General features: G+C 39.4%; 1 protein-coding gene and 1 long non-coding RNA gene across 3 annotated transcripts; one reads left to right on the forward strand and one right to left on the reverse strand.

Annotated features, from left to right (window-relative positions):
* Positions 1 to 3,846: 3,846 nt before the first annotated feature.
* Positions 3,847 to 11,296, reverse strand: ZNF706 (zinc finger protein 706). Of its 2 annotated transcripts, none has more exons than XM_084864622.1 (4): positions 11,165 to 11,296; positions 7,327 to 7,463; positions 6,266 to 6,373; positions 3,847 to 5,593 (listed from the first exon to the last, which is right to left on the reverse strand). In XM_084864622.1, the coding sequence occupies exons 2-3, from the start codon at positions 7,459 to 7,461 to the stop codon at positions 6,278 to 6,280; spliced, it is 231 nt and encodes a 76-aa protein (XP_084720748.1). In that variant the 5' UTR covers positions 7,462 to 7,463; positions 11,165 to 11,296; the 3' UTR covers positions 3,847 to 5,593; positions 6,266 to 6,277. The 2 variants fall into 2 exon arrangements, with proteins under 2 accessions (XP_084720748.1, XP_084720747.1); XM_084864621.1 differs by having other exon boundaries at positions 11,032 to 11,295.
* Positions 11,297 to 11,539: 243 nt separating this feature from the next.
* On the forward strand, positions 11,540 to 20,004 carry LOC311611985. The gene is made up of 2 exons (XR_014793189.1): positions 11,540 to 14,040; positions 19,716 to 20,004. It is a non-coding gene; the product is annotated as an uncharacterized lncRNA (long non-coding RNA).
* Positions 20,005 to 22,011: the final 2,007 nt, after the last annotated feature.

Raw genomic sequence — 22,011 nt, forward strand, 5'->3', positions numbered from 1 at the left:
AGAAAAAAGAAAAAGCACACATAAAAGCCCCACCACAAAATAGACTCGCCCAGGCCGAAAACTGACTTCTGCGCATGGGCCACGAAGTTTCAATCATACTGAACGTGCGCACCCGCACGTGGTATTTGTGGAAGAGCCACACTCAAGGGCTAGACCACTGTTCTAGAACATACTTCCCTACGCCTCAAAACTTTCAAGGTCATGAAAAACAAAAAGACTGAGAAACCATCACAGACCACAAGAGACCAAGGAGATCAGTGACCAGATCTTGTTTCTAAATACCATTCTCCAATAAAAGGAATCAGGGTTCTTTGAAGAAATGGCTCAATCTAGGGTGGGGCAGAAAACAATGCAAGGTGAGCTGGGAGCTTCTTGTAGTACTTCTTACAGAATTCCAAATAATATACATATGTAGATATACCCCTCCCTTCCAGGAGGTGGAGCTAAATCCCCACTCCCCTTGACTAAGGGTTAGACTTACTTTGAAAAAATGAGCACATGAAAAGAAAAAACAAAACAAAACAGTAACTTTCCAGTGAAGAAAGAACTTGGCAGACAGCACCTTAATCAAGTGATGTGTCATGTGGGGATCACTCACCTGCTAGGTGAATGAGAAGGGCACTTCACCGCTGCGGTCTTCTTCCCAAAAACCTATCACCCTATTGTAATCACTAAACAAATACAAACTGAGAGATGTTCTAGAACAGTGGTCTGCAAACCTAGGTTCGCAAACCACATGCGGCTCTTTGGCCCCTTGAGTGTTCTAAAGCTGGTTCCTCAAAATAGACTCACCCAGGCCGAAAACTGACTTCTGCGCATGGGCCACGAAGTTTTAATCGCACTGTACATGCGCACCAGCAAGTGGTATTTTGTGGAAGAGCCACACTCAATGGGCCGAAAGCCACAGTATGCCGACCACTGTTACAGAACACACTTCCCTACACCTCAAAACTTTCAAGGTCATGAAAAACAAAAAGAAGACTGAGAAACCATCACACACCACAAGAGACCAAGGAGAAATGACAACTAAATGCAATGTAGCATTCCGAATTGGATCGTGGAACAGAAAAAGTTCCATTAATAGACAAATGAGTTAATGTTAACACACCAATGCTGATTTCTTAAGAATCCAATATAGTTATATAACAGAACTAATTAGGTGTGGGTTGTACACCTGAAATTAATATTTTACATAAACTATAATTGAAAAAAAACAATTACGGTATTAAAAAAAATAAAAAAGAACATTAAGCCCAGCCAGCATGGGTCAGTGGTTCAGTGTTGACCCATGAATGGAGGTCACAGTTCAATTCCCAGTCAGGGCACATGCCCAGGTTGTGGGCTTGATCCCCAGTGTGGTGCTTGCAAGAGGCAGCCAATCAATGATTCACTCTCATCATTGATGTTTCACTCTCTCCCTTCCTCTCTGAAATCAATAAAAATATATATATTTTTAAAAAAGAACATTAGGGATAAACTGAAATTGAGTGAGGGGACACAAGAACTCTTTTAGACTACTATTGCAACTTCTCTGTAGGTCTAAAAGTACTCCAAAATTAAGAATTATAAAAAAGAAAATTTCAGAGATTCAAATCAAATATGTAGAAGCACTCTGTATCAAAATCAAAAGATTTATCGTAAGTTTTTAATACTATTAGCCCAGCAGACATCTAACTTGCAGCCAATGCTGATTTCCCTTCCTTCCTCAATAAGTGTTCTATAGTAACAGGTAGCAATACCTCTAATCCCAACTGGCCATTTTCCATTAAGTCCTTTGGGAGTAAGGATGATAGAAAACGAAAGTATGAACTTGTACAAACACTATGTTTATATGAGTACCTGTGAATTACAGGTATTTCAAAGTTTTGGGAATCTAGTTCATTTTACCAGATACTTAAGTCTCCGTTAGGAGTTTTAAAATAACAAATAAAAATAGATTCAAGGACTTTAAAAGACAAACCTTGCTAAGTATCACATGTTCCCATTTAATGAGTAAGAATTTCTGAGTATTTTTAAGGTTACATTTAAAAAAAAGCAGTTACTTGGCATAAACTGACACATGTGAATAAAAGGAGGTCATATTAACTTATAATGAACTACCTTACTATGGAATATTAATTTAATGTTTAATATGAAATACTTAAACCAACTGTCTTTGGCAAACCAGGATGAATGGTCACCATAGCTATAAGGCCTCATTTTGAGACACACCATTATACTGTTATACAGGAAATGTTATAATGGCTTCCTTCCTAGTAATTAAAATTTTAATAAGAATCCAAAATACAAGCTACATTCTCAACTTTATAAGACAGTAAACAGTGATAAAGTGAGGTACCTATGTGGCCTATACAAACCTTAAGCTATTATTATGTATAGAAAAAGATGTTGTATACATAAAAAATGATTAAAAATACTGATTTTACCAAAACTACTTCACATGGTAATATGCCCATATGGACATAAATAAAGAATTTAAGTCTGTTTCTACATGTGCAGATTTTAAAATATGAAGCCATACTAAGTACAAAATTAGAGCTAAAGAATGGTTGGTCAAAAAACAAAACCCCTCCCCCAAAGATGGTATACTCAGTAAACAGTTTATCCAAAGAACATTTAAAATAGAAGACATTTGATTTTCAACTTAATAAGGTAATATACAATAAAAGACAGGATAAACTTTTATTAATAAAACATCTATTTTTTCAGTCAAGTTGACAGATGTTTTATTAAATCTATACATTGGGAAATGCCTAAGATTTTTCTAAAGCCTTTACAATAGATAAAATTAGGTTAGTCTGGAAGATTTAAGAATGTAAAGTCACAGTAAACACAACCCCCTAGTGTTGATCTTCATTGTTATATACTCCAAAAATGATGTATCTCTGACCAAAACCAAATCAAAGCCTAAACCACCACAAAAATGAAAATCTAGCAGAAATGAATTCAGATTCAATAGTTTAAATGATATTGTTGGTAAAGTCTATCTTATCCATGTGACATACATCTCAGAACTCAATTATAATGTAAGTAATTAGCTATATGGTATTTTAAATAAAGCCAAAAGTGCTATCTCAAATCTGAGTCAATGTAACAAAGGACTTATCCATCCAATTCAATAAACTGACCCAAGCATTTTTTAGTATTATTTTTATATTAAGTCAATTACTTCCCCCTTCTAATAACTTATTCTATAGAGTGAGGTTTCAGAACTACAACCTTCTTCCTTTCATTTTTAAGAATAGTCTATAGATCCAAAATAGACTACAGAAAAAAAAGGGGAAATGAAAGAAATCTCTTGTCACCTTTAGAACTACTGAGCTCTAAACTCAGAGATGAATTCTAAGTTAAAAAATTAAAAGAGAAGAGGCATTATAAAAACCCCTACAATGTAGAAGAAATTAGACTAGTTTAGTTTTCTTTAATATCTCCTTTAATAAGACATTACAGCACACAATGGAGCTCCCAGTGTGTCAGTTAAACAGTGGATGTAGATCCATACGAAGGAGAATGGAAATAAGTTTAATCTTAACCTCATTCCTTTTGGCAACTAATGGAAATACAGAATACAATGGACCAATTCTCGCAGTGTATTTTATCAAGTCTTTGAAGACACCATAACAGTTTTATAATAAACTTTGCTGGGATCTGTTAAAGAATCTTCAAATTGAATAACAAGGATAGTTAAGAATTTTAATTTCTCCTTTATAGCAGATTTAGCTCAAACACAATAAAGAGGGGATTGTACTAATAATCCTCACATAGAGGATGAGAATGCAGCTATTCCCATCACTGAACTATAGTTAAATATGATGTCGTCAGCTGCTTATAAGAAAGAGTTAAATACAAGAACAAAAAGCTTTTATTCTGAAGTAGAGTCAGTCAAACAAATGAAAAAAATTAAACAAAAACTTGTAAGCGGTTTTTAAGTGATTTGTTGCTAAACATAAAGATACATATGTTCAAAGCACTTTAAAAAACTTTTAAATTGTAATTTAGCCATAACTTCTATAATACCCACCACAAGCAATTAGGCAAATTCTAATGTTCTGGTAATCAACATATAGTGAAATAACATATTAAATCTGAAACTCAGGAAATTAAATACATGGAAAAAATCATTAAAGTAATAGTATAAGAATAGGAACTGCTAAGAAACTATCACCACTAAAGATTTTCCTTGAAAATACCTTATTTTAAACTTACAGTGAAGACAAATAAGGTGGGCAGAATATGCACAGCTACAAAACAAATGCAGCAGTGAGTTGCAGCACAAGGAGGGAATGCATTTTTTAATCCACAGGATCCGATTTGTGGTTCTAAACAATTACCAGGAAATATTTGAGTGTTCTTCCTATTATATTAACTTTAAAATTTCAACTGAGTTATAGCTGTTTCACTCGTAAAGTTAATAGCTGACAAAGCAAATTAGAAGAACCCTAAAATTAGTCTCCTTTACCTCATCCATCTGAACCAACCCATTTCCCCATCCCTGGAACCAAATCAATCTAGACACTGGCCTATTTTAATACTTTCTAGTTTAGACAGAAGTCATACTGTACACAGTCTTTGATTTTAGGAAGCAGCACAAAATAAACTCCTAAAATCAATGACTCAGAAAGGAACGGAGGGAGAAGGCTCTGGGAACTAACCCAGCCACAAGTTATTCCAATCTTCCTGTTAATGCAAAATTCATTCTAGAATTGGTCAAATCATTAATTTCTAAAAACTCCTCCAAAATTATGCGTTTCAATTTCAAATGAAAGAATTTGAAGCCTTTTCAAAGAATCCAACATAATTTATAAAAGATAAATCTTTACCAGTTCATACATGTTCCATCATATTTTGTAATAAATGATTAGGCTTACTGATTATTTCATTATGACACATACTTCAAAACCTAGTTTTTCAGAAGGGCTTACTACCGATCTAACCGCTTTAGGAATTTATCACATATCTACATGGTATACCTGGCTGGTAGCTATAGCACAGTCATATAGCAAGTCGAAATATTCCAACCTCAAACACAGCAAACAATCAGAGGGGGAAATGACACATGATAGCAATATACTAAGGCAGCAGGTAAGTCATTCTTTTAGATCAGCGGCTGCCAATAAAACTGTGTTCACAAATTTAATGAATGAGGCTGCTCTAGTTTAACGAATCTGCAACTGAGCTGAGAAGGAGTTAAGAGTTGCACTTACAATTCTAGCTGATGAATTCATTAGATTTTTATAAGGCAAATAATGTGGAAAGTTAGAACAGAATTTCTAGAACCATTTATCCTGTGATGTTGTAAAATCAAAGTACTACTTTATTAAATGAGTTATTTTACACAATATGAACATCAATATAATTACAATTGTAAAAAATTTTTATAACAAGGATGGACTGATTTTCAGATTTCCAAATTAGAGTCAACTGTACATTTACACAGAATTGTCTTTGCATGAAGCCCAAAGGGAACAGCATAAAAATGAGTGTTTCTGTAGCCCCTTTATTTTTGCTGATCAACAGTTTGTTAGAAAAGCAGCTGCAGGTTTGTTACCTAAGGTCTGAGACAGTAGAAGAGTCAAAGGTGTCATGAATTCACCTATAAAAGATAAGCAAAGTTTTCTGTGAAGGCAAATATTGCACAAATGCAACTTACATACGTTTCAAACGCCTAAGAGAAAAAAACACATGCCTAAGCTACCAAGTTAGTCTGATAGATCTGACAATGGGATTCTATAAACTGAACTTTTGATTTATTTTTATAAAAATTCTCACATCAACATCACAACCATTTATGAGAAAAAAACTCCAACCATACAGAAAATATAACCTGATTATTTTCAAGCAACTACCAAGTTTATACAATGTACCTACATTTTGCCCTATATTTTAATGCACTTACAAGTTCTGCTAAGCACTGTTAAAGTACCTGCAAAAGGCACTCAGGAACATTGGTCTGCATCATTTCTCTGAGCAAGACCCTCAATACTTCTGTAGTTATTTTCAAGCTTACGTGTCTTTTCCATTCTTGGACCAGAGTTGGTCAGCCTCCCTCCATCCCCCCAAGAGAAAATAGAACTTCTATGTAGTTAGGAACTTCTATTTCATCAGAATATGGTCTGGGAAAATGGACTTTTAATAATTGTAAAGTTAACTGAAAAATAGGAAGCAATAAAGTCAGCTAGAAGGTAAAAATCAACTTCACAGTTACAGAAAACAATTGTGTTCTTGTATACAAGCCTGACAGTAACAACAACAAAAAATCAAATACCTGTAAACAACTTTATGCCTGGACATCAGCCAATTCTGGAGGAAGTGGAGTCTTAGGATGCTTGCTCTCAAAGTGCTGCTTGAAGGTCTTAGGGTCTGGCATTTGTGTCTAATTACAAAAATTGTACAAAAAAGGAGTTAGGCCTTATTCATAAATGTGTAAACTTTTAAAAAATCCTGAGCCTGCTTATAATAGATAATTGCTATCATCATTAGCCTAGTACTAGGTATTTAGCTCTCAAATATTACACTATACTGACTTCCTTAGGCAAGATCCAAGCTCTTTTATGCATTAATTGGATGACCATGTGCAAGTTATATAATCCCCATAACAATGTATTCTTCTGTAAAATGAATATACCGTTTCCCCCAAAATAAGACAGTGTCTTATATTAATTTTTTCTCCCAAAGTTGCACTAGGTCTTAATTTTCAGGGGATGTCTTATCTTTCCATGCGCTAGGTCTTATTTTCGGGGAAACACGGTAATAAAAGTACTTTATCTCATTGGGTTGTTGTGTGGATTAGTGGGCTCATACATATACAACACCTGGATCAGTGGCTGGCACCTGAAAGCACTCAATAGCAGCTGCTATAATTATTTTTCAAATCTAATAAACACATTAATTCTAGTAAAAGCCCTCAATATGAACAAACTCTAGTTTTACAGACATCCTAACTATGGACCTAGTGAAAGGGAAAAAAGCCAACTACATAACAAGAGTTTTATTCACTGGTATCTTACATAGTTTTACTGAGCTCTAAATTAAGAATGTACACCTGACTTCTTTACAAAGTTCAAAGTGTACTGTTTTCCCTTAAGAAGGCACCTTTATTCTCCTCGAGGAAAGGAACTTTGCTTTGTTCACTCCTTTCCCCAACACCTGGAAAACAGCCTGGCCACAAGAGCCATTCAATAAAATATTTGTTGAATGAAAGATGGGAGTCCTAAAATAACCAGCTCTTAAACCTACTCTCTCAGTAACGCATTTATTTTGCCATGATTGCAAACCAATCTCTAATGAAAAGCTGTGCATGGGAAAGCGTCTTTCAGTTTCCCTTACCCTACAGACCGTGCAGGTGTATATTAAGGCAGCTTTGGCAGCAGCCTTTTGGTCATGTCCTTGTTTCTTCTTTTGTCCAGCTTGCTTTTTGGCATTTTTCTGCTGAGACTGAATCTTCTGCTGTCCGCGAGCCATGTCTAAAAACAGAAGTTGAGGCATTAGAGTGATTTATTTACTCGAATACAGAGTAAACTAAACATGATAATAGTCTCAGAGTTGACAGCTTAGGTTTCATAGAAACAGTTGTTAATCAAAATGTAGGGTTTCATAACCCATGGGCACAGACAATAGTGTGGTGAAGGCCTGGGGTAGAGGAGTGGGTAGAGGCTAGAAGGGATCAATGAGAAGAAAAAAAAAAGGGGGGGGGGGCATCTGTAATACTTTCAACAATAAAGTTAAAAAGATGTATGGGTTTTCAAATTCTCACATACAATGCTACTAGAGAATAATTGGTACAATCATTGTGGAAAACTGTTGGTAGCTATAACCTAACAATTCCACATTGGTATATATCCAACAGAAATGCAAATGTATGTTCATCAAAAGACACAGTACCAGAATGTTCAGAGCTGCTGTTTCCAACACTGGGAAAAATCCAAATGTCTATTAATAGAAAAAAAATCCCAAACTGGAAGTAATCCAAATGTCTATTAATAGTAAAATGGATAACTTGTATAGTTATACAATGAAATATTATGCAGCAATCAAAAAGAAGAAACTATGCTACAGGAAACAACATTACATCTGTTTTAAAGGAAAGACACCCAAAAACAAACAACATATATTGTAACAAGTTCAAAACAGGCGAAGCTAACCTGGAAGGTAGTGAATGGGAAGAAAGAGCAGGAGGGAGTTTTGGGGGTACTGATAATGTTCTATATCTTGATCTGAGTAATGGTTACACAGGTGTGTACACCTTTAAAAATCACTGAGCTATATACAAATACACCTAATATTTTTGGACTTTATGAATTTACAAACAAACAAAAAGAAGAAGTTTAACCTCCTTCCTCAATCATTTGGTCGCTCTGCAGAGATGTGTTCCCCTTCCAGTATTCACTGTTGTGATCTGAGACTTACAACTTGAAGAGAAATAAGAGCTGTCATCTAATGCCTCTAAGGGAGATGGGAACTGTTCTCTTAAATACTTAGGTTTCATCAAACTACTGTGCTATTCTAAGTCTTTCTTAAAAGTTGGTCTTTGCAGGATTACTGGACAAATTATTAAATAAGATTAAATTAGTTCCCAATTGAGAGGATAACCCTTATAAAAGGGGTAAGGATACTAAAATAAAAATGAAAGATACCACTTTCTACTACTGGTGGACTATAAATTTTAAACTTTTATTTTTATTTGTATTTTAAATATGTATATTTTTATTCAATGTCTGATAGGAAGGGAGAGGAAAAGAGATAGAAACATCAATGATGAGAGAATCATCAATCAGCTGTCTCCTGCACATCCCCCACGGAGCAACCGCAGGCATGTGCCCTGACCTGGAATCTAACCGTGACCTCCTTCCTGGTTCATGGGTGGATGCTCAACTACGGAGCCACACTGCCTGGTCTAAGTTTTTAAGCTTTTAAATTATTGCAGGACATGAACGTAGAATGGCTCTACCTCTGCTTCACCAGAAAGGAGTGCTGGCTTTTTTTCTGGCTGGAACCCTAAATAGTTCATGAATATAAGGTCAAAGCATTTCAGAGAAATGCCTGAGCTTCTCTCAAAAAGGGAAACTGAAAAAACACACCAATTGGATAAGGTCTCTCCAGCTTTAAAAACTCAAAGTCAAATAAAATATAGAGGAGAACCAGTGCTTTTCTAAGAAGCCAGTTGGATATTTTAACAAATTACAAAAATGTTTAGCATGTTAGCTAACAGAAGAATCTATTCCTACCAAATTATGGCAAATATTACCAGATGTGCTAGTCCTTGACGATTAAACTTCCATTTCTGTGTGTTTTTTTAAACCAAAAATTTTAAGCCATTTGGCTTGGAATGATTTTTTTTTTTTTTTAAAGTGCATTTAAGTTCAAATGATATGGCAAGCTTACAATCCTATCCCCATGAAAACAGATTTGGATACTTACATAGTATTTGGGAGACAGGTATTCAATCTTTATGTACCCACAAATGCTGTCATGCCTCAGTGTCTTAGTACCAGTGCCTTAAGTTAGATACTCCTATCCTCTCCTGCACCTGAACTCTTCCATGCAATGTGTGCTATGTATGTTAATACACTGATGGTGTGAGTAACCTTTTAATTGTGCTATGGCGAAAAACCCATAAACGGCAGGCCACTAAACCACAGAAGTTTCTTTGATATCTTACAAGTTATTAGCTACTTTGATAACCCTTTCAGGCAGTAATCTGTACAAAGCAGTGTCATTAGATACACGTTATTTTTTTTAACTTTTGTATTTATGACTTCTCCTAAAAATACTACATTACACTATAGATTTAACCCATTTTCCATTGTATCTAAAACGAACCAAAAAGTCACAGAAGCTTTAATAAATAAAAAGACTGTGGTCACTTTTCCTGACTTTTAAAAACAGAAAATAACACCAGGTAAAGGAAATAGAATCAGTCTAACTTCGTGGGGGTAGGCCCCTCACTTCTAACCATAGACTGCACCGATTTCCTTTTCGAAAGCAAAAATGCAAACGAACAGACCACCTGCTTTTGGACAACGGTTCAATTTAGGACTTGCTCAAGCCGATCGAATTTTCTATAATACAAAATCTTAAGCATAACTGCTCCTGGATTAAATGCGGGGGGAAAAAAGAGAGAGGGGCAAAGAAGTCCCTTTCCAATACCTGAAGGCTGGTATTTAATAGAACTCATTTAGTGTAGCTTTCTGACGGGGCTGCAAAGAGAGGGAAGTAGTAAAAAGAATAACGAGTTCCTTTGAAAGGAGAAGCTCTTACGGGAGGCAACAAGTAAAGCACTGCCCCCAAAGGCTCTCTTAAAACCAAAACCAGAATCCGGAGAGAGAGGCGATTTTGGATCCAGGAAGTAGGCTCCTTGTCCATAACCATCTGAAACCAAGAGAGAGGCCCGTGCAGGGGCCAACATCCAGACCCTACAGCTTGTAACTCCATCCTTTGGCGGAAGGGAAGACGATGAGAAAGCATCAGGACTCGGGTGTATGTCATCCACACTTCCCTGACCTCAGTGCACTCACTGCAGGCTGGCCCACCTTCCTTCCGGCCCGAACCGGCCTCCCCCGCCTCGGGGAGCCCCAGGAGCGCCACACACCGCCCCCAACCCCCCTACCCTCCACTCCGCACGACCCCGGCCCCGGGACCTGCCTCCCGGAGACCCGGCCCCCCGCGGCAACGGGGAAACCCGGCGGCGGCGGCGGCGGCGGCGGCGGCGGCAGCGAGAAACCGACCGGCCAGCTGCCGTCGCCAGCGGGTAAGGTTACCGCTCAGCTCCCCGGCCGCTGCACCCCAGCGGCCACCTGCAGGGCCTGGCAGGCGCCGGGCTTCCCCTCCTTCCCGCGGCCCGCGCCGGGGCACAGCTAGCCTGGCCGCCCCCCCGGGGAGGCGGGGAAGGCCGGCGGCCCCTCGCGATCCGCCGCGACCCTCCTTCCTCCCCGCCGACCCCGCCGACGAGAACGCCCACCGGTTCCCCGGCAGCGAACGCCCACCCCGCTCCCCGCGTCCTGCGGCGTCAGCGCCGCCCCCGCCGCAGCTCACCCGGGCCGGGACAGGCTTGCGTCGGAGAGACCTCGCAGGGCGAAGGGGCCGGGAGGGGGCGGGGGGAGGCGTCCGGAGGCAGAGGAAAGGGGTGCGGAGCGCGCCCAGCACCGCTTCGGTCTCCTCCACCCACCGAGGAGGGGAAAGAGGAGCGCCGGGAGCACAACAGCCCGCGCCTCGCGCCGCCGCCGCCGCGCGCGCCCGCCGCCGCCGCCTCAGCCTTGGGAAGGCCACTGAGCCTCGTGCCCGCGCACGCGCGGAGCTCTCCCCGTCGTCGCCCCGAGCCCGCCCACCTGCCCGCTCCCCGTCGCCCCGCCCACTCGCCTTCCGGCAGCAGGCTCCTCCCCCCGCCCCGCGCGCACGCCTGCGCCTCTTCCGGTCGCGCCGGCCAATGGCAGAGCTCCCCTATTACATAAGCGCGGAGGGGCGGGGCCTGGCGGCGGCGGGGGGCCGGCCCTGCGGGATGCGAACTGCAGGGGAAGTAGCCTTCCGTCCGGGTGCTCTCACCTCTCCTCTGGTCTTAGCCGCTCCGGGCCCCCTTCTGCGGGTTCTGGGAACCGCGTGGTCTCGGTTCTGGCAGGTGACGGCCCGCAGCGTGTTTCCCCAAGTCGCTCGCTCACTTACTCGGGTGGCGGCCAGGCCTCGGTGCCCTCACGTGCACCGGGCGGGGGAGGGGCCGGAGCGCCAGCGCCGGGCGACGTAGGTCAGCGACTGGGGAACCCGCCACCGGCCACCCGCGCACGCGGCCGCCCCCGCCCTCAGTGAGGCGGGCGGGCCGAGCGGCCTTGGACGGGGCCGTGCAGCCATTGTTCTCTCACCGGGCCGCCCTTGACCTCATTGGCATGGAAACCCCGGTTACTTGACCAATCCGAGGTTTCTGGTGTGGTCCGGAGAAAGCCTGATACTAGATAGCCTCTGCGAAACGGGCTGGCTAGGCCTCCCGGGATAGGTTTAGGTTGACTACCAACAAAATACACTGGGTTGCAAATAGCTGGGAGAAGGGTTAAGTTGTTTTTTTGTGTGTGTCTTGATTTTTACAGGCCACTCCATTTGCCTTCCGATATCTTCCAAGAGCCATGCTGCTTGTGAAGATGATGATCATCTGCTGACTTAACCTGGGAACGGCATTTCATTTGCGACAGTGGCTTGATTCTGCACATCCCCTATTCCCGACCCCCTAGCACACACCTTGCTTTGTGGTTCCATCTGACAACAACGGGGGGAAAAAGGAAGGCGTTGCATTTGACATGCTCAGCTTGCTCATAGCCTCCACTCTGCCACATTTGCCTGCCAGCGCCCAGGAAACGTCTGTTGAGACTATATACAGCTTCAAGTGACCTGGGCTGGGTGATAGATAGATAGATACCTGGGTTAAGAGAGCCGGGAAGGCGTTAGCTGCTTAATTGCTTTCGGGTAGCATGCAGTGATCTGGTGGTTCCGTCCAGCCGTATCCTGCCTTCTCATTCTCCTTTCAGCTCCACTTTTTACCCCTTTGCTCCTGTGCCGCAGTTTTCACTTGTCTGTTTACATTTTTGTTACCCTCTCTCCGGGACTCAAATGTAAGCTCATTGTCATCGCTGTGTACCCAGTGTCTGGTCATGGGTTAAACATCATAGATGCTGAGTACATGGACGTTGAACAAACCTGAAATGTGTGTAAAGAAAGCAAGACTTTCCTTAGCATACCATGATTCCTAGTTCACCATAGCCAAAATAATTGTATTAACTTGGCCAAGAGGAGGTGGATGGGTACTTGGAGGACCTACCGAGGGGAAATCCAAAGAGCTGTGTTTGTTTAGCCATGAATGAGAGTTGACGGTGGAAAGGGATAGAGCCATCTGGCTGGCAGGAAGTTCTTTTAACTTAGGTGATTTCTGTTGTGAAATGGGATTAATGTGTCACTTGTTACCAAGGCCTAGAGAAATATCTGTTAAAGCCAGTGGTTCTTAAACTTTTAAGTTGTACCACCTTTGATAATATGGTTAAAAAAAAAAAAAAAAAAAAAAAAGCTATGGACTTTGCCCCAGAAAGTTCATGTACATATAAACATATTCTGAACAAATTGGTAGGGTTTCTCAACCCTGGCACTATTTACACTTTGGAAGAACTAAAAATGTCTCCAGACACTGCCATGTGCCGTGCCAGCACAGCCAAGGGTTCGGGGTGACGAAGGATGGAGAAATGATAGGCAAAGAGAAAAAGCTGGGTCTAGGTAGATCTGTGTCTGGCTGAGGCCACAAAACAGATCCAGACTGCAAGCTGATGGTTTCTTTTATGGTCGGGGGTAAACAAGGTAATTTACAATGTTCTTGTAAGTTTCACTTGTTTTGGCAGCACTTGCTGCCCCTCCCACAGCCCACTAGCTACCCAGGCAAGATCTAGGGAGCAGTCAGAAGATCAAGCTTAATTATGCTTAGAGGGCTGTGCCCTCCACGCTGGGACTTGTTTTCGATTTTGCCAGCAGGTCAGTCCGAGGCTTAACCCTATAACTGCTTCCTACACTGTCAGATATCCTCTGGGGGTCAAAGTCTCCCTGATTGATAGTAATGCTTAGAGGATAAACATCATAGGTTAAACATCATAGATGCTGAGTACATCGTATTATGGTAACTATATGTAAAAAAAAGGAAAAGAAGAAAGAGAAAGAAATGGATAATATTTAAGATCTGTGAAATGACAAAGAATAAATGAAAGGTAGATGAATTAGCATTACTATCAGCTGGTGTCCTACTTATAGAAATGTGACAGCAAACATCCTATTTTGTAACTAGTCTTGTAGGACTAGTTGATTTTTTTTTTAAACTGTGTGCATGTATTACTGATAAAAGTAACAAAATGATTTTTATTTCTAATAATTGTCTGACCGTGTTTGTTTCTGGCAGTCTATATGGCTTCACAGAGCTCAGTGCTTCAGAAGGATGGATGAATAGGCGCGGTATCATCATAAGCCCAGGTATTCTTAGCACTCCTGGCATTTCCCTGTAATTAGAGTCTCTGTGTCTCTTTCCAGGTAAGGGCATGCCTAGGTGTCTACCATTTCATTTTTTTGTAATTCTTCGCATACCATCATTACCATTAGACTCAAGCAGCTGAACAAGCTTTGGGGAAGAAATAAGTTCCAAATTTATTCCTGGATAAATTTATCTCAGAATGGCTAGGTAGCTCCTGACACACCAAGGTTTGGGGTTGATCTTTGGTCAGGCACATATTAGAATCAACCAATGAATGACAAATCAGTGCTTCTCTCTCCCTCTTTCTCTCTAAAATAAAAAGGAAATTTAATGTGTCTGCCCTTTCTGTTTTTCCATTATTATTCGTTTAAAATATTTTTGCTAGCTATTTATTTAAATTGAGATATTATTGACATATAACATATTAGTTTCAGGTATATCATATATATATGTGTGTGTATATATATATTTATATATATACACACATATATATGATCACAACAACAAATGTAGTTAACATCTGTCACCATTTATGGTTATTAAAATTTCTTTCCCCTTGTGATGTGGGCATTTAAGATCTATCTCTTAGCAACTTTCAAAGATGCAATATAGCCGAAACTGGTTTGGCTCAGTGGTAGAGCGTTGGTCTGCGGACTGAAAGGTCCCGGGTTCGATTCCGGTCAGGGGCATGTACATTGGTTGCGGGCACATCCCCGGTGGGGGATGTGCAAGAGGCAGCTGGTCAATGTTTCTCTCTCATCGACGTTTCTAGCTCTCTATCTCTCTCCCTTCCTCTCTGTAAAAAATCAATAAAAATATGTTAAAAATAAATAAAATAAAAGATGCAATATAATATTATAATAACTATAGTCACTATGCTGTACATTACATCTACATAACTTATTTATTTATAATTGGAAGTTTGTGCTTTTTCACCCCTTTTACTCATCTCCCCCTCCCCCCCAGCCCTGGCAATCACCAATCTGTTGTTTATGTTTATGAAAAAATTTTTTAATTTTGCATATAAGTGAGATCATAGGATATTTGTCTTTCTCTGACTGCTTTATTTTGCTTAGTATAATGACCACAAGGTTCATTCATGTTTTCACAAATGGAAAGATTACATTCTTTTTCATGGCTGAGTATTATTCCTGTGTGTGTGTGTGTGTGTGTGTGTGTGTGTAATCTCAACCATTATTATTCTTAAGCAGGGCTAAAACCAAAACAAAACAGAAAACTAGAACAGAGTGGTTCATTTTTCTCTGATAGGAATTCATATGGGTGTCTCTCAGGTGAGGGCCTTTGCTTTAATTTTACCTGAAAAGCTAGCTGTCTTGGCCTGGTTGATGGTCTTGATTTTGTCTAATGTCTGCTGACTGCAATGGGGAAGGCAGGTTGATTCCAGTTAGAGAAATCTGTCCTGGAAAAGATTCCTGTAGTTTTTTCCTAACTTCTGATGATCTGCAGAGAGTTCTTTCTGATGTCTCTACTTTGAACTATTACTTTGGAGGAGAGGAGCCAAGAAAAGAAAAACAAGTTTAGTTACACTCTGACATTTGACCACTTTTTGGTTTAAGTGTGGCTCTTAGCGCTTTTAATTACATGCTTAATTATATTCTGTTTGATTTTAATAGTAGTTAAGCCATTACTCCTCAGAAGAATTTTTTATGACTGATTCCCCAGATGTGAAATGAAAGAGTTGGTCCTCGTGACTTCCAAGACTCCTTCCAGTCCTTGAACTTCTATACTTGGTCACTCAACATGAACTTCAGGGTCTAAAAGAATATTTTTATAGAAAGGCAAAATAATAATCACCCCACACTCCATGCAGATGAAAATTTGAAACTAAGTTTATTTACTATGCATATATAAAATGAAAATGTAATTTTTATAAACCATAGGAGAGTACTAAGTGACTAAGGGATGAGTAGAAAATAGCACGAACTGTAACTCATCCTGTTTTTTATTTTCTGTATCTTACGATGTTTTAATATTTTGGGGGCCTACCAGACCCAAGGAGAAACTGCATCTCCCAAGGTTAGCTAATTCCCAATTATAATAACTTGCCTAGGAATATACCTTTTGTATGCAAACCAACCAATTTTGAGACTATACCTCCAACTATTCATTCTTTTATGTAACTCTCAGACTCCTCACCAATATTTTCCCTGACCTAAGTTATCCCAGGGGCAAGTACCAGGCCGTTGGAGACCACCCCTAAGGCCTAAAGCTTGCCAGAATGATTCACGCTGGCTAATCCTAAAATGTTTACCCTGCCCTGCCCTGCCTTTCCCACGCAACCCTCAATTAAGGTTTTGGTCTCGACTTTTTCACTTCTGCGTTTGCCTCCTGACCGTAACTTAGTGCTCCCCACGTGGCCCTGTAAGGCATGGTGTGCCCCTCCTCTCTGGAAATGTGAGTGTTAATTCTTCTGTAAATGGCCTTGACCACTCCATGTCATCACTCAGTCACCTCCATAGATTAAAATACCGCAGGTACAAATGAGATAATGACCTGTATTCAGTTTTGTTGCCTAGTAAACTAGGGGAATTCCATGCTCCTTGTGGCCGTGGCTGGTGGTTGTGACTTAGCATAGGACACTTTTATATATACATGAAAACCCAGACTTTTAACTCAGTCTCTGTGCAGGCCGGGTAGCTTTGTAATATTTTAGGGTCACACATCCATCCCCTGGATGGGGTCAAATTTTCAAAATAAATTATTTGTTTTTTAACGTATAAAGTGACAAAGGCATCTGGGGGATAGGAATGGAGAATGACAGATGATCACTGCAGCTATTGCTTGTTCCTTCTGGAACACTTAGTCATTGAGCATGCCCCTGTGGAAGCTGGCTCCCTGATACTATCTTCCCATAGGCAATTGAGTTCATTATTGCTTAAAGCCTCATAACAATAACAGTAATAGCTACAAATAATTGGGCACCTCCCATCTATTTCTAATACAACAGACCTTCACACTAGATCTAATTACCTCCAATTTATTGATGAAGAAACTGCATTCCAAGAGATAAATTTTCTCATTGTCATACAGCTAGAAGATGGAGAGCTAGTAAGTAAAGGGCCAGGATTGAGATCTGGTTCCAAATCCTTCGTTCTTTCCCCTACCCTACGCTGCGCTGGAATGAATTCTAGGATAGAGAACTCCTCTTGCATCTGGCTGTGAACCACTCGTTCCACACATCAGCCATGCAGTTGTTAATATGGCCGCTAAGGCTCTTTCCATGGCATGTCCATGTGCTGATACTCTTCTGCTTGCACAGGGAAATCTTTTTACCACCTCTGGCTCTTGCTTCTTAATCTGAAAAAGGAGGGATTAGAGTAGATGTCATGTATGAGAACTTGAATTCTTTTTAAAAAAATAATTTATATTTTATTTCCAACCTACTTTTTAAAAAATACATATTTTTTTTTATTGATTTCAGAGAGGAAGGGGAGAAGGAGAGAGAGATAGAAACATTAGTGATGAGAAAGAATCATTGATTGGCTGCTTCCTGCAGGTCCCACTCTAAGGATTGCTCCCACAACCTGGGCAAGTGCCCTGGTTGGTAATCAAACTGTGACCTCTTGGTTCACAACCACTGAGCCATGCTGGCTAGTCAGTAGCTTGTTTTGTTAAAATACGATTATAACTGTGCTAAGTATGATGTATGGGAAATTTATATTTTATATCCTTATTTCCAAAGTAGATCTGGAGTACTCAACAACCCAAGTGTGTTAGTTTTATTTAGCTAACATTTTTACTTTTCTTCTTTTACATAATTTCAGAAAGTTAAAAAAGAACATAAACTGATTAATCTTACGGAGAGCTATCTTTAGTAGATCAGAATGTAAAGTACAAATAAGAAATGGATGTCTTTAGTAAACAAATGATGTGTCATTTGGAACAAATGCAATATGATGTGTGGGTTCATCCAACATAGTCATCAGGATACTTCAGCATACTTGGCGTAGTTAAAATTTCCAAGGTGTAAGTGTGTCTACTTGTCAATCTTAGTATTTGATTTCACCACTGATGGGCCCCACCAGCGCTCATGCTTCCACCTGTCTTTCTGTCAGTGGGGATAGATGGATATACACAGATTCTTCTCTTGTCCCGATCCATCTTTTGACCTTTGGCTTACATGTGTCAGATGTTTGGCTCACTAGAATCAGTAACCATAATAGTGAATTATTATCTGTCCTACCAGGGGATTGGACCCAAGGCTTTTTCTGATTAGCCCTAGAGTCTAGTCCACTGTCTTCACCAATCACTCAGTTCAGGAGATGTGAAATTGTTATATCAGTCGGGCAAGTCACGTTACTTCATTGTGCTTCAGTTTTTACATTTTTCCACAGGATAATAATACCACCGTGATACTCAATGGAAGACAGTATTTTGCCTGATAGTATACAGTATATTGACTATAAGTAGTTGACTCACTTTTAAAATAACCCAATCGACTGGAGAGAAAGACAATATATAAAATTAAAAAGACAATATACAAAATTAAAAACTGTTCTATTGACTAAAACCTAATTATAACTAAGTTAATCCTAATTATAACTAAGTTGAAAATTGGCTTTTTTAAAAAAATATTTCTTCAAACATTTTCAGTTTGGAGAAAATTTGATGTGGGGAAAGGACATTGAGAGAATAGGAAGATAATTTTTCCTGTTTTTGAGGAAAATACAAATCGTAATCCTGATTTTTCTTGATATTGCAATAAAATGTACCAGCTAATAAAAGTTGTTACAATACGATGTTCCTTAATATTCAAGCAAACTACCTTTTGCTGTAGCATGTTATTGTTATTATTAGAGTGTATTTTTCAGGCCACGGTGCATTTCTTGTTTCCTAATATAAATGATCAGTCTGAATTGTGATCATGAGTGGCAGTGTTAACGCTTTAGTCCATAAACCTGAATTGAACTATGAATGGAGGTAGCAGGTCCAGAATATTGGAAAGGAGGCTGAATAAGCATTAAAAGCAGGGTGTGATCCTAAATAACACCAACGTGCCTGGTTAGGAAAGGGATGAGCCGACTTGCTAGACGAGTCCAACAGAGACTGCTGTGTTGGTGAGAGAGTTCTCACGTTCTGTTCCCATAGAACGGCATTTGTCAGGTGAAAAGAAAATTGCCAAGAAATGTGCTTTTCAACAAAACCTGAAACGGCTATTGGATTTTAGTAATGTTAAAGCTGGGTGTTGGTCTTATCAGTGGGGCTAGTCTCTGAGAGCGGTTGGGTGCTGTGTTGGCTGTTACAACTGAATACCCCACATGTCATGTCACTGTACACAGAGATTCCCTAGCGTGTCCCAGTGGCCTGAGGCACCTGCAGAAGCACTAATGACAGTCATTTTCCCGTCATCTAAAAATATGATTAGTCTATTTGCTAAAAGAAATTCTGGCTCCACAAATTTATTTTCATTTTCATTCTCCTTCCAAACAAAAAAATAAGTTAGACATTTTCTTCAGTTGTTGGGAAATGTAGGTTGTCTTAATTCACTGTGCAGGCCAACCTGGACTCCCTCTGGAAAATTACAGGAGACAAATGGAGTCCTGCTCAAATGGGATAATTAAGAGATCTCATGTATAAACATACGTTGATTCCTATGAATACCTCAATTATATGTCTGCTTCCTTTTTAGCTTCTTGGTAGTTACATTGTGGAATATTTTCTTATTTTTCTCTTTATATCCTTTACTTCTGCTACTTTGAAATTGTCATCACAGCAGGTAAAGCATTTGCCTGATGTAAGAAGAGGAGCACTTAAAGATCTATTAACAGCCAAAACCGGTTTGGCTCAGTTCAGTGGATGGAGCCATCGGCCTGCAGACTGAAGGGTCCCAGGTTTGATTCCAGTTAAAGGCATATACCTTGGTTGCAGGCACATCCCTGGTGGGGGGTGTGCAGGAGGCAGCTGATCGATGTTTCTCTCTCATCGATGTTTCTGACTTTCTATCCCTCTCCCTTCCTCGCTGTAATAAATCAGTAAAATATATATATATTTTTTAAAAAAAGGATCTATTAACAGTGATGAAGAATTGAGAAGCTTCCTGGCTTCTGGGTTCTGGTGGGAATGGGGAGCAGATTCATCGTGTGAGCAGTGAGAAGTGACTGCATAGTCATTCTCTCACAAATACATAGAAGATAACCTCCGAAAGAGAGTGAAATTATGTAAGCGAGCGTGGCAAATCAGATAATCGCCACTTTTTTTAATATAAGCACATGTCCTCAGGCAAAGGTTGGAGTTAAGATTTAGATCAGACATTGAGTCTTGTGTCCTGTATAATGAATTTCATGTTAAAATTCTGCAAATCTTTTCCATTAACAGAAGTAATAAGACATTTTCCATTATTTATTTCACTTAGAAATGTGCATGTTTTCTGTGATTCCTTTTATCTGCCACCTGGTGGGTTATACTCAAAACTGCAGTGGTAATATTCTGGGTTGAACATGTCAGCTGATGTTCATGTTTTATGATTTATGTCATTTAAATGTGATTGACAGACACTGTTAATACACATTTTAAAGTCCATCATTGGTTAATAAAAATCCCAAGGGTATCTAGGTTTCTTTTAATATTCCTTTAAAATATATATATATTTTTAAGTTATTTTTTTACTTAGGCCCATTCTGATGGAAAAATGATGGGATCTTAACTTTGGGCAAGAGTCTTGGTGAAGGTCTCTAATTTTGGATTTTAAATTTATTTTTATTATAGTTGACATACAATACTACATTAATTTCAGATGTACAACAAAGTGATTAGACATTTACATATCTTAAAGTGATCACCAAACTAAGTCTAGTAACCATCTGATACCACACATAGTTATGACAATATTATTGACAAGTTCCCTATGCTGTACTTTACATTTCTGTAACTTATTTTATAACTCGCTGTTTGTATTTCCTAGCCTCCTTCCCCCCTTTTTATGCCATCCCCCTACCCTCATGCCATCTGGCAACCATTAGTTTGTTTTCTGTACCTATGAGTTTGTTCTTTGGAGTTTTTTAAAAAACAAAAAATTTCAAGCAATACGGGAACATTGAAAGACTTTTACAGCATATAAGCATATACTACCCTCCACCGCCACAGAGATTCTACCATGAACGTTTTACTTGATTTGTCACGTATCATGCATAGACCTTTCCCTCTGCCTATTCTTATATTTTTAATGAATTTTAAATTAAGTTACTGACATCAGTATACTTTCCCCTAGTTAACTTGAGGCCCGATGCATGAAATTTGTGCAAGAGGCTTGGCCCTCACAGCCCCGGCTTCGTCCAGAAGGTCATTCAGTTGTCCAGTCTAATTAGCATATTACGCTTTTATTATGATATGTAATTACTTTTCTTTCTTTTGAGGTAAAGATTACATTCGGGTTGGTGCACGAATCTTAAGAGTACCATGGGATGAGTTTTGGTCTCTCCTGATTTTATCCCCATAGATAGATGAATAAAATATCTGTTATAAAACTTTGCATAAATGAAATTGTACAATGTGTACTTTTGGTAAGGCTTTTTTTAGCAACAGACATAATAAATTTATTACATGATCTACTCAAGCTAATACAGTATTTCTTTTTTCTTGCCTCTTAACCAGTATCTTTTTTTTGTTTTGACCACTAATAATCTTATATTTGTTCCACACTGATCTAATTTACCAAGTACTTATAAATCAAGGTTAAGTGAAAGGAAGCAAATTACAGGAGGATACACAGATAATTTATATGTAAATTCTTAAAATACAAAATAAAATCACATGCACGCTTATTTAATTCTCTTAATCAGAGATTATTTATCCCATTTCTCCCATGACAAAATTTAGGCAATTTGTTCTGGGCCCTGGAACTAGATTAGAATCCTCATCTTGACTCAACTCCAACACACTTCTAAATGTTCATGTTAATTCACTCTTCTAAATTTTCATCATAATATTTTTGAAACTCATCCATGTTGTTGCTTTATAAGTTGATCTGTTCTCTTTATTGCTGAATAGAATTCCGTTATACAGGTCATCCA

The sequence above is a fragment of the Pipistrellus hanaki genome (genome assembly GCF_964339955.1).
Source record: "Pipistrellus hanaki genome assembly, chromosome: 17".
Taxonomy (NCBI): domain Eukaryota; kingdom Metazoa; phylum Chordata; class Mammalia; order Chiroptera; family Vespertilionidae; genus Pipistrellus; species Pipistrellus hanaki.

What these genes read in the sequence shown, in the direction of transcription:
- ZNF706 (XM_084864622.1), bottom strand. Translation starts at nt 7,461, where the DNA reads ATGGCTCGCGGACAGCAGAAGATTCAGTCTCAGCAGAAAAATGCCAAA. An exon ending in ACACCTGCACGGTCTGTAGG is followed by an intron (nt 6,374 to 7,326) that starts GTAAGGGAAACT and finishes TTTTGTAATTAG; the next exon opens with ACACAAATGCCAGACCCTAA.